The sequence below is a fragment of the Impatiens glandulifera genome, chromosome 7 (assembly GCF_907164915.1).
Source record: "Impatiens glandulifera chromosome 7, dImpGla2.1, whole genome shotgun sequence".
Classification (NCBI taxonomy): domain Eukaryota; kingdom Viridiplantae; phylum Streptophyta; class Magnoliopsida; order Ericales; family Balsaminaceae; genus Impatiens; species Impatiens glandulifera.
In genome coordinates, this window is record NC_061868.1 from 36,562,421 (window position 1) to 36,574,990 (window position 12,570).

The 12,570-nt window shown below is 31.7% G+C and overlaps 2 protein-coding genes and 1 non-coding gene across 3 annotated transcripts; 2 read left to right on the forward strand and 1 right to left on the reverse strand.

Moving 5' to 3' along the window:
- Positions 1 to 356: 356 nt before the first annotated feature.
- On the forward strand, positions 357 to 3,378 carry LOC124945719 (probable leucine-rich repeat receptor-like protein kinase At1g68400). The gene is made up of 2 exons (XM_047486202.1): positions 357 to 1,770; positions 2,544 to 3,378. Exons 1-2 carry the CDS (start codon positions 408 to 410, stop codon positions 3,200 to 3,202), a joined length of 2,022 nt encoding a protein of 673 aa, XP_047342158.1. The 5' UTR covers positions 357 to 407; the 3' UTR covers positions 3,203 to 3,378.
- A 1,847-nt stretch (positions 3,379 to 5,225) lies between these two features.
- Positions 5,226 to 5,307, forward strand: TRNAS-CGA. Its single transcript has one exon. It is a non-coding gene; the product is annotated as a tRNA-Ser (tRNA).
- A 172-nt stretch (positions 5,308 to 5,479) lies between these two features.
- Positions 5,480 to 8,436, reverse strand: LOC124946127 (glycosyltransferase BC10). Its single transcript, XM_047486693.1, has 2 exons — positions 7,687 to 8,436; positions 5,480 to 6,224 (listed from the first exon to the last, which is right to left on the reverse strand). The coding sequence occupies exons 1-2, from the start codon at positions 8,302 to 8,304 to the stop codon at positions 5,580 to 5,582; spliced, it is 1,263 nt and encodes a 420-aa protein (XP_047342649.1). The 5' UTR covers positions 8,305 to 8,436; the 3' UTR covers positions 5,480 to 5,579.
- Between the last annotated feature and the right edge of the window lie 4,134 nt (positions 8,437 to 12,570).

Here is a 12,570-nt window from a genome sequence, read left to right on the forward strand (position 1 = left end):
CTAATCAAATTATTCTTTGCTTTTTCCTATTATTTTAAATTATAGTAAATAAAAATAAATAAATAAATTAGCATTTAAAATAAATTTCAACTTGAATGTTATAAGTTATAACTAAAATAAAAAAATATATATTTCAAAACAATAATTGACTTATATATAAGTCAATTAAAATTAAAATTAATGATTGACTTTTGTTTATAAGATGAATATTCAATAAATATTTGTTAATATCAGCTTAAGTATGTATTTAATTATTAGGGTTTGTTTGGTTGAGCTTATATATTTAACAAAAGTATTTCTAAGAATTAATTCTTTAAATATTCATAAGCATCCCCATTATGCTCTCACTCTTTTTGTTTACTCTGTTTCTTCTCTCTCTCCTTCTTGGTTGAAGTTTATGACCAACAATGGCGATGAAATGGCATCTGGTTTTGTATCTACTAACACTGAATCTTTGTCTCCTTCGAGCATTACCTAATCCAGACGTGAAACCACTCTTGGCTTTCAAGTCGGGTTCAGACCCATCAAACAAGCTGACATCTTGGAACACAACTACAGATCTCTGCACATGGTATGGAGTTTCTTGTCTTCAAAACCGAGTCTCAAGACTAGTTCTTGAAGGCTTAGGACTCACTGGTTCATTAGAGCCATTAACTGCACTAACTGAGCTCCGGGTTCTAAGTCTTAAACGAAATCAATTCTCCGGTCCTATTCCTAATCTTTCCAACTTCACTGCTCTTAAACTGCTTTTTCTCTCCCATAATGGATTCTCCGGCGATTTTCCGACTTCCATTACGTCACTTTTCCGGTTATTCCGTCTCGATCTGTCGAACAATGATCTCTCAGGTGACATTCCGGCGGAAATTAACCGGTTAACTCATTTGCTAACGCTCAGGCTTGAAGGGAATCGGTTTACCGGTGTGATTTCGGAAATGAATCTCCCAAATCTGCAGGAATTTAATGTTTCTGGAAACAAGCTTGCTGGTGAGATACCCAAATCTCTTGCCGTCTTCCCTGAATCGGTTTTTACAGGAAACAACCTCCTCTGCGGTCCTCCACTTGCGGTCTGCAAGAGTATTTCAGCTGACCCGACACGACCCGGGTCATCAACCGGCGCAATCGCCGGGAACACAGTTTCTTCTTCGCCGAGCTCTGTTCCGGAGATCAACAACAACAACAACGATGCCCCAATTAATTCCAGAAATCACCAGCATTCAGGTTCAGGTAAAATCAGTCCACTAGCAATCGCGGCCATAATAGTCGGCGACGTGGTTGTTCTAGCTCTAATCTCACTCATACTCTACTGCTACTTCTGGCGAAACTACGCCGCCAGAAAAACCCAAAACGGTGGCGGCGGTGGTGGTGGTAAGTCATCGAGAATCCTTGAAGGAGAGAAGATAGTATACTCATCTAGCCCGTACCCGTATCCTGGTTCTCAACCTGGGTTTGAAAGGGGCAGGATGGTTTTCTTCGAAGGAGCAAGAAGGTTTGAACTTGAGGATCTCCTCCGGGCGTCGGCTGAAATGCTTGGGAAAGGTGGGTTCGGGACTGCATACAAGGCAGTCCTAGACGACGGCAATGTGGTGGCTGTGAAACGGTTGAAGGAGGCAAACTTCGCCGGAAGGAGAGAATTCGAGCAGCAAATGGAGGTTCTTGGAAGACTAAGACACCCTAATCTTGTTACCTTAAAGGCTTATTACTTTGCAAGAGATGAGAAGCTTCTGGTTTATGATTACATGCCGAATGCCAACTTGTTTTGGCTACTTCATGGTAATTACTTTTTATCCTCTCACTAATTTGTCTTAAATTACTTTTTAACTCTCAAGGGTAGATTATTGGATCTGAATTTGGGTGCATCTAAGAAACCACTAATTTATGAATACACACCATAAAGAGTGATTTTATTCTTAAGATCAGTTACATTACATGATCTCATTATACCAATAAAAATCAAGTCTTTCATTGTTTCAGATGTTTTAAGAAGTGAGTAGATCCAATAAAATTATGTCATTTCCTTGTTTGATTGCAAATTGAAGCAAAAGGGTGTCCTACCCTTCTGGTTTTGGTTGGTGGGTCCTTTGGAGATGGATGTGGGGGGCCTTAATAATAAGGCAATAAGATCTCATGTATATTGTGATGTTGGGGGGTACAATAGATTATAGATCAGCTCCTCTTCTTTACTTTCATTTGATTAAGATATTAAGGGTCCCACCATTGAACGGTAGCTTTCTATCTTCTGCACATGGAAAACATCAATGAGAGCATATTTGCATTAACAACACCAATATCATATGGTTTACTTATATGGTCCAACAAATCTTATATTTTCTTTAATTCCATCTGTAAACACAGAGTTTTGACCTAAATGAGTTGTTATTACTACATTTTCACTTATTTAAGTGATGGGGACTAGTTCAGGGATAACTAAATGACACCATATCACATCATGGTCCCATTTCACATCCATGATCACTTCACATTTATATATAATTTATGTCCATGCATGATGTTTTTTTATATATTTGGTGGGCTTTCATTGACAGGTAACCGGGGGCCAGGACGTGCCCCACTGGATTGGACAACGCGGCTAAAAATTGCAGCGGGGGCAGCTCGAGGGATCTCTTTCATTCACAGCTCGTGCAGATCTCTAAGACTAACCCATGGCAACATAAAGTCCACAAACATTCTCCTAGACAAGGCGGGAAACGCATGTGTTTCTGACTTCGGACTGTCAATGTTTTCAATCCAATCGAGCACCCAACCGCGATCCAACGGGTATCGTGCTCCCGAATCTGTACTAGACCCGCGTAAGATAACCCAGAGATCAGACGTTTACTCTTTCGGAGTTCTTTTGCTGGAGCTGCTTACGGGGAAATGCCCTTCGGCCTTGGACAGTTTAAGCGGGGCAGGAGCTGGATATGGAGGAGGAGGTGCGGTGGATTTACCTAGATGGGTTCAGTCTGTTGTGAGGGAGGAATGGACGGCTGAGGTTTTTGATTTGGAATTGATGAGGTATAAGGATATTGAAGAGGAGATGGTGGGGATGTTGCAGATTGCTATGGCGTGTACGGCTGCTTCTCCTGATCAACGGCCCAAGATGAGTCAGGTTGTGAAGATGATTGATGAGATAAGGGGGATCGAGTTTGATTCGGTTTCTGACTCGCCATCTGTGTCTGAGGACACGGGATGTGCGAGCCAGTGATCGATCTTGGTTTGTGTCAAGTTGTTGGTTATTGTTGTCTTGGTTTTTAGTCTTTTTCATGAATTTTTAATCAATTAGCCAAGTTACATGAACACTTATAGTGTATGGTAAAAACAAATTCTTCTTGGATGGTAAAAATCATAATTTGAAGTGATTTGGTTATGCATTTTATTTTATGGATTATTATTTATAAACTGTATAATATTTGATAACAAATAAGAGGATATAGTCATGGGTTTCAAACATTTGTAGTAACCATGGCCTTTGGTGTGCTTGCTATAGCCACTCCTCTCCATAGAACTCTTTATATAAGAGATTTGTCGTTCCCCAATTTGGAAACGATAGTAAACGTTCTCAAAGATCCTTCCTTCCGAGCATTCGCCTATTAGTGTTTCTTTCGATTTCTAAACATTTCATTGCTCACCCGAATTTGCTCTGCCCCAACTACCCAAGCCATTAAAATATAGATGAATCCAGTAAATAAAACAATTCCTATAGAAAGTTCATCTATTCTCAAACTCTATTAGAAATAAAACAAAAATGGATTTACACTTCACATAAAGGATTTGATGAATGCAATCTGATTTTTTTCTTATCAGAAAATTCAAATGTTCCTTGCCTTATATATAACCTGCAACTATATCTAATTATTTTATATTTATGCCTTTTGATTTTGAACATCATATAGATTTAACTCTACATCAACTAAAGAAGATTAATTTTTCAAGCATTCTTTGTATTTGTATGTTAAAAATTTATACATAAACAAACAAAAAAAGGCTAAATCTAAACAATATATAACAAAATAATAAAATTAACTTACCAATTCACTCCAAACCATAAAATCAAGTAACTTCTTTTGACATTAATTTTCAATTATATATGTACCACCATGCAAACAAGATATTATCATCTTATTCAATTTAATCATAAACTTAAGTTGAAAACTATTAAAAGTAAATAACAATGCAAAAGTTATTAAATTAATTAAAAATATTGTACATATAAAGAAATAGAAAGATCAACTCAATTAATTCCATTGAGTTGAATTTTCAAAATATTGTTGCATTTTGTACAATTTCATTATATTTATATGGTAGTTTTCAATACAACAAATCTTGTTAACTTGATTTGAGGAACTTTGATCTACTAATCTGAGACTCAAGAAATATAGCTACATGTTTTAAATGCAAAACATATTGCAAACTCAAATTTTATTTTCAAATCTATCAATTCAATTCAATTCAAAGATGGGAGCATGTTCAAATTGAAAGTCAACAATAGAACCAAGAGTCTTACAAATGTAGCTGCCAAGAAGGTTAATGAAAATAATCAAAGAAAACTCCAAAGATGATAACCATGGAAAATAATGGAATAAAAAACCTGAAATCTGCCTATGTATGACTAATTAATGAAAAACTACAACATGTTAAAGAAAGTGGAAAATTAGAAACAGTCACAAAATCAAACAAGCTTGTAAGTTGTAAGAGCAACTTCTTGTTTATTAAATTATTCTCATTTTCAGGGGAAAAAATAACTTCTTTATCAAGATCCAAAAAAGAAGTTATATATAAATAAATCATTTAAATTTAAACTCAAAATTGAAATAATATTAAACTTTAGGTGAGAATTTAAATAACTTTATTGATAATTTTCATTTACTATTTTTGACATATTTTTCATACTTCATTAATATTTATGATGATTTGTTTTTCCTATCAAGATCTGCCTTTATTTTCCTACTACACATATTTATCAGTAATTTTTCATCAGTGTTTTGTTTATTTATAGTATAATAAAAATCACACAATATATAAAAATAATATTTATACTGAAAAAACAAAACACTATAATAATATGAACCATGATTTGAAATTTTATGTAATTATTTTATAAAATAATCATATACCAAACTAAACAATTTCTTTTTTTAAGTTTAGTTGTATTAACTTTGAACAGATTAAGGTTTATTAGTTTTAGAAAATGGATTAAATTTATTATAATTATTTATTTTAACACAGAAGTCAACATGTCCGAGTGGTTAAGGAGACAGACTCGAAATCTGTTGGGCTTTGCCTGCGCAGGTTCGAATCCTGCTGTTGACGTTTTTTTATTTTTATTTTTTTGAATTTAAATAATTAATAAAATAAGTATTAATAAAATATCCACACAATCATCTAATTTATATAATCTGGATTTAGAACCATTAATCATATCAAATATACAAGTAATATAAATAAGCATAAACTCAACAAAAACTTGATAATATTAGTAATATGAATTAAAAAATATAATATCTTATTATAAATGAAGAGTATATATGTTTAAAAATACTCCATATAAAAAATAAACAAAAAAATTCCTCAAAGTTGGTTTCCTATCTGTTGAAGCCCATGATCTTGGGGGTAAACCTCAATAACCTATCCAAAGTATTAGGCATGAACTTCCTAGCAAACAAGAAACAAATATTATTGTCCTTTCCATTGTAATTGCATCTTGTTTGGTTCCTCAATTTCATCAAAAGTTCATTAGTCACATCATTTCTTATGAATCGCGTCGGATGAGGTCCACCTCGAGCCCAATCAACCCAAGTCAATGTCCTATTTGAATTCTTTTCCCAAAACTTCGCACTCACCAAAGTAGGCAAATAATGCTCGTCCGCGTAACATGAACCATCGCAATGGTTTTGGAACATTGGAAAGAATTCTTGATCGGATATGACCTCAATCGCCATTGAACGGTCTATTTGGAACCATTGAGAACCTTTTCTCCATAATTGAATCGTGATGGTAGGTGCCATTTTGGGGCTATATCGACCTTGGCCAACTGGTCCGGGCAAGTCATAGGCCTCTATAAAGTTTTGTGTCGAGTTCATTAGGTAGGAATAAACTGTTGAAAAGTTGAATAGAGGGATGCATGATTCCGAGAGGAGAACAAATCGTTCGTTCGAGAAATCTAAAAGGGCATTGGCTAACAACCGACGTTCGGCCTCGACCATGTTTACATTTCCCCACCCGACAACCTAGAAAAAGAAATGTAATTTAAGGTTACACAATAAATTTTAAAGTAATTACAATAGGAAATATAATCAACCTTATAATGAAATATATATACAAGGACAAATATATATATATATAGAAACAAAGATCTAAAATTAAAATTTGTATTTATACACCAGCCAGCCAGTACCCACTAGCACATGTATAATTTCTAAAAAAATAAATTTTGATTTTGACATTTCAAATTTCTTTATGTTAAAACAACAATTATAAAATTTATTTAACAGAAAGGACAGATACATCCCTACCAGAGTACATATTCAACCCAAAAAAAGTTTTAAAAAAAAAATAATCATTTCTTAACAATTTGGAAATCACACTTAATTTTGGCATAATAGCCGTATTAAGCCATCAAATAAGAACATAGCCGACATGTTAGAACAAAATTAACTCAAATCCTTTACAACCCCACCATCTTAATTTCTCTTAAGCAAAAAAGACAAAAACAAGAATAAATTAAAACCTCTCTTTCAGTTGGGAAACTATTTTTTTTTTCTAAGGTAGGTTTGATTTGTCTATAGTATAACCTACCGACAATGAGATTTTAAATCATGATTGTTAATTTTTTAAGGTTTATAAATTGATATAAAGTAACTCAATCTCATATTCCATTATCAAAAAGAATGATTTTAAGTTTTTTTTATTAATAAATTTAGTCTTAGTTGAACATTATTTAAATTAGAGCACTAAAAAAATAATTTAAATAAATTTTGTTTTCTGAAAGTAGTTGAAATTATGAAAACAAAAAAAATAAAGGATTAATTAAAAAAACAAAAATTTTACTCAACACATAATATATTAGATTGAATCACAAAATTTCAAAAGTTATTATCTTAGATTGAAAATATCTAAAATAGGTTGTTCAACTAGTAAGAATCATATTTAAGAAAATTAAAGTCACGAGGCGTAACTTTGATTGTAACTTTGATTATATCGAATAACTTTCTAAATTCCAAGAACAAAAACGGATAAAAATTTATTGAAAAATGTGAAGCATCAATGGTTTTAAAGACCCAACATTTAAAAGGGGGCCGCCGGTGGCGGTGCAGGGTCCATGGTCATATTTGTATCATTGTATGCACGATGACCATTCAATTGGATAATATCAATAAGTGTGTGGATATTCATGTAATATATAGTTAGGGTTGAATAAAGAGACTTTACCTACCCTAGATAAATCATATAGCAGCCTTTTATTAAAAAAAATAAAAAATAAGAATAAAAAGACCCATATTATTTTTAAACAATTACACAAGAAAATAATTATTTAGCCAAATTAATTACTTTAGATTCACAGCATAAATAAAGATGAACTTTATAGATTATGTAAATAAGAAGGTGTAATAACTTTTTGTAATCTAAATAGTCAAAAAGAAAAAAAAATCTTAAGAAATTGAAAAGGTGAAAAGTAAATGAAAAACTGACCTTACTGGGGATTCTCCTACCATGGAAAATATCACTTTCAGGATCTGTTTGATTGTAAGATGGATCCGAATGAACATAAACAGAGTATAAACCATCATACCCTTTGAAAAACTTCTCCCATAGAAGTGACATCCAAACAGGTCCTCTAGCTAAGAACAAGAAAGCAACTTTGGGATCAGTTTTGAAGGGGGAATCCTTTAGTTTTGGAGTCAATGAAGCTCTCCATATCAATTCTTCATCATTCATATCATGATTAAGGCTTGGAGGCTCCAGAAATTTCCTTAATCCCAAATGGGTATCATTAGTTTTTGAATTTGAACATGGATTAGCATCAATCGAAGCTGTTTTTGCTTCTGCTGCTCCTGCTGCTGCTTCTGATGATGATGAAGATGGTGGTGATAATGAAGATGGTGGTGATGAAGGTGAAGATGGTGATGATGAAGATGGTGATGATGAAGATGGAGATGATGAGAATGAAAAGTGAGTGACATGGAGATTTAGAGAGAAGTTATTGTTGATGTAGGAGCTGAATATGATGCCAATGGTTAAGCCAAAGGCAAAGATGAGGAGCATTGAAATGAGACTTGATGGTTGGAGGAAATGAGAACTTGTTTTCATCTTCAAACAACAAGTTGATTAAGGAAAGGAAGATTGAAATGAAATGAAATGGAATGGAATGGAATGAAATGGAAGAATGTATGGTTTTATATAATATGGGAAATGGGAATTGATAAAGAATAATTCTTTTATATACTGTCTAGTAATAACAAAATTATGTGAATATAGAAATATTGGTTGTTTTACAGTGGAGCAAAATTAATTAATATGGATTATTATGAATTAATTAAAATAAAAACTTAATTACTCAAATTTAATGCACCTCGCTGTACGCGTTTATTAAAACAATTACTTAATGCGTCTCTTACACTTCCTTTTCCTAGAGAAAAATAAAAAAAAAGTAAATAATTTATTCTTTTTTACCTTAATTTTTTACCATCTCTTGATTGGGCCCATTTTGAAATTAATTTTTTTTGGGTGGGTTTTGTCTTCTCATGGTACCCTGTTTATCATGTGGGTTTTTTTTTTGTTAGGTGTCCATTTAGGACTTTTATATTTTACAAATAATATAATTTTTTTAATTTAGAAAGTTAATTAAAAAATAATAACTTCAAATTTTATTATAGGAATTAAATCCAAAAGATTTGTTTTCTTAATAATGTCTCTGGATACTTGAACTAGGAGCGGATCTATATGAGAAATTGGTAGGTTTTAGTTGATTTTAAAAAAAAAATTGTGACATGACATTTTAATTTTTTATTTTAAATTTAATTAATTATTTTCTTATTTAATTTTAAAAAAATATAAAATCTATGTTCATTCACTTATTTCATTAATACTTTTTTTTTAAGCCCAAAAATTTTCAAGCTCTTCTTAACTTTAATTCTTGAATCCATTCCTCATTTAAATTATTTTATTGATTTAAAAATTGCTTAACCAAATAGTGAAATTAAAAATATGAGAACAAGAATATCCAAAGTAAAAAGACAAATCACTACTTTTGTTGATGTATGCTCAAGGAAATCCAAAATGGAGGGAAGATAACACGGTGAGAGTAAAATGGATACAAAATCTTGAAGGATAGATCTTGTTATAAAAAAGTTATTTTATTTCTCTCAAACATAACTTGGAATCATAAATATTTTTGTCTTGTAATACTTTGATGTAACCAATGCTATAACCAAAATTTGGACACAAAAGAACAACTAAGGTGAGCTTGACAATCGTACTCATTACCACTAGTTATGTAAGGAATTTCTATTATCGATTTTTTCACCGAAAAAATCATCACAATCATTGATGTCGGATTACAAAATCTTGAGTATATCTATTTTTCGGAGATGTTGAGTATGAAGTACAATGTTATGTTAATGGATCGCAACACTAGATTTTTTCTATGACAAGTAAAGATGCAAACTCTGCTCGCTCAGATAGATTTTGACGAAATTCTATTATGGTTAGATAAGATGCTGAGTTCGTGGACTATAGAAGATAAAAAGAGGAAGGATCGCAGGGATCTCACATACATCTTCATATGTCGAATAATATTCTACTGGATGTTCTGAAAGAGACGAGTAATGTTGGGTTATGGTTGAAGCTAGAATATTTATGTATAACACAAAGTTTTATTAGTAAACTGTATCAGAATCAACGATTATATTTTTATTGTATGAAAGAAGACACGTCTCTACAAGAGCATTTATCAGCATTTAAATAAACTATTGTTAATTTGGAAGCCTTGGAATGCAAGTATGCTAATGAAGATTTAGCTTTGATTCTACTCCGTCTGTTTCCCCTGATACTATTTTATTTAGTAATGATGTTGTCACAACGAATGCTGTTTATGATGCATTAATCTTTAAGAAGAACATGAAATTTTGTATTAGTCATTATGATTGATGGTCCAATAAAGAGCCTTATTGTTCGAGGAATAACTCAATAAATGAGTTCAAAGAGTGATCACAGAAATAGATCAAAGACAATAAAATCTTAAAAGACTTCCAAATTACTGTAATAAAAGATGCCACGTAAAATCGAAGTATTGGAAGTTAGAAAATAAAGGTATGTAAGAGGGCAATAATTTGACTGAAAAGCAGACTAGAAATTTCAGTGAATTTAATATTATTGAAGTTGAAGACAGTGAACTTCTCATGACTACGGTTAGTGACGCGAGATCGCAAGATGATTGAATACTCGATTATGGTTGTATGTATCATTTGTGTCCCAATCGGAACTAGTTTTTAACATATGATACTGTTTCCAAAAATATTGTATTTATAAGAAACAATTCATCATGTAAGGTCGTGGGTATATAAATAATAAAAATCAAGATGTTTGATTGAGCTACTCGTACTCTCAATTTAAAAGATACAAATACACTATTGAATGTGGAGTGATGAAGATTAGTAGATATGTTTTTGTCGTGATGAAGATTAGTAGATATGTTTTTGTCGTGATGAAGGGTGAAATTCTAGCATGTTATATATTTTGAAAGGTTCAGTCGTTTTAGGCGATGTTGTCGCCACCTCATCTTCATTATCCAATGATGATGTCACTAAATTGTGACAAATGTGACTTGGTCATTAGTGAGAAGGACATTACCGAATTAAAGAAGCGAATACTTTTTATGTGCAGAGTGTTACCAAATTAAAGTTTTGTGAGTATTGTTTCCTAGAAAATCAGAAAAGAGTTAAGTTCTCTAAAGGATTCTATAATATTGAATTAACACTTGATTATATTTACTTTAATCTTTGGGGATCGTCTAGGATGTCTTTTATGGAGGTGCTTATTATATGCTGACGATAATCGATGATTTTTCGAGAAAAGTTTGGTCTTTCTTCTTGAAAGAAAAGAGTGATGTGTTCTCTAATTTTAAGGAGTGGAAGACTATGATTAAGAAACGGATAGGGAAAACAATAAAATGTTTGTGTATTTATAATGGTTTGGAGTTCTGTTCTATATAGTTTAATGCACTTTTGGTAATAAGATTTAACAAGAATCTAGCACACATGTGAAGTTTGAGAGTAGATAAGAATTTGAACTTGTAACACCACTGTCAATTACACTAGAGTTGTCTGATACTTCACCACTACATGCATCACCACAATATTCGATTGCTACTGACATGCCTAGACGTGATATTAAACCTCCTTGAAGATTCGGTGAAGTTGATTTGGTTATTCATGCATTGTGTGTTGCATAAAATATTGATTCTTATGAAGAACCTTTTTCATATTCTGATGTAGTCACTTGTAATAACTCTGACAAGTGAATGAATGTTACGTGGAACCTCGTAAAATTTTATATATAAAATAAGGTTATTTGTTGTAAGTTGGTGTATAAAAGAAAATAATGTAAACAGAATTGAAGATGCAAGTTTTAAAGTGAGACTAGTGCGAAAGGTTATAATCAAATTCCAGGGATTGATTTACTAACGTGTCTTCTCCGGTTATAAAGCATACATCGATTCGAGCATTACTTGACACTGTGGCGATACATAATTTGGATTTTTAGCAGCTACAAGTGAAAGACTTTATTTCTACATGGGTATCTAGATGAGGACATATATATGCATCAATTTAATGAATTTACAGTCTTAGAACAAGAAGACTGTGTATATTATTTGAAGAAATCCCTCTATGATTTAAAACAATTTGAAGATTTGATTCTTTTATAATCACTCATGACTACAAAAATAGTGATTTTGATAGTTATGTCTATTTTAAAATTGGCAACGATAGCTTATTTGTTTATCACCTCTTATATGTTGATGATATATATATTGATAGCGGTTAATGATTAGAAGGAAATAATGAAGATAAATATGTAACTTGATAGAGAGTTTGATATTTGATTTAGGACTTGCAAAGAAGATACTCAAAATGGAAATTTTTAGAGATAGAGCAACTAGAAAATTATACGTAAGTCAAACATGATATATTGAGAAAGTTTTTTGTCGGTTCAATATGAATGATGTTAATCCCGTGAGTTCCACATTAACAACTCAATTTAAAATCTTTTATGTTATGTCACCTCAGTCTAATAAGGATATGTCTTCTACTTTATCACTCATCGTTATATAACTCAAATAGCCTTTGAAATCACCCTTAACTCTTATATAACAGTTGAATCTTCATTATTAAATTTTTAATTTTTATAATTTTGATCTATTATTTAAATTTTAATTCTTATTTAATTGTTTTGACTTTTTAATTTTGTTATTTTTCATAATATAATTTTCTTCATATAATTCTTTTTCTAATTAATAATAATCAAATCTTTATATATATATATATATATATATATATATATATATATATATATATA

Bases quoted from the DNA above. Each gene is read 5' to 3' on its own strand.
- LOC124945719 (XM_047486202.1), top strand. From the start codon at position 408: ATGGCGATGAAATGGCATCTGGTTTTGTATCTACTAACACTGAATCTT. The intron at 1,771-2,543 runs GTAATTACTTTT...TTTCATTGACAG, and splicing joins CTTGTTTTGGCTACTTCATG to GTAACCGGGGGCCAGGACGT.
- LOC124946127 (XM_047486693.1), bottom strand. From the start codon at position 8,304: ATGAAAACAAGTTCTCATTTCCTCCAACCATCAAGTCTCATTTCAATG. The intron at 6,225-7,686 runs GTCAGTTTTTCA...TTCTTTTTCTAG, and splicing joins GTAGGAGAATCCCCAGTAAG to GTTGTCGGGTGGGGAAATGT.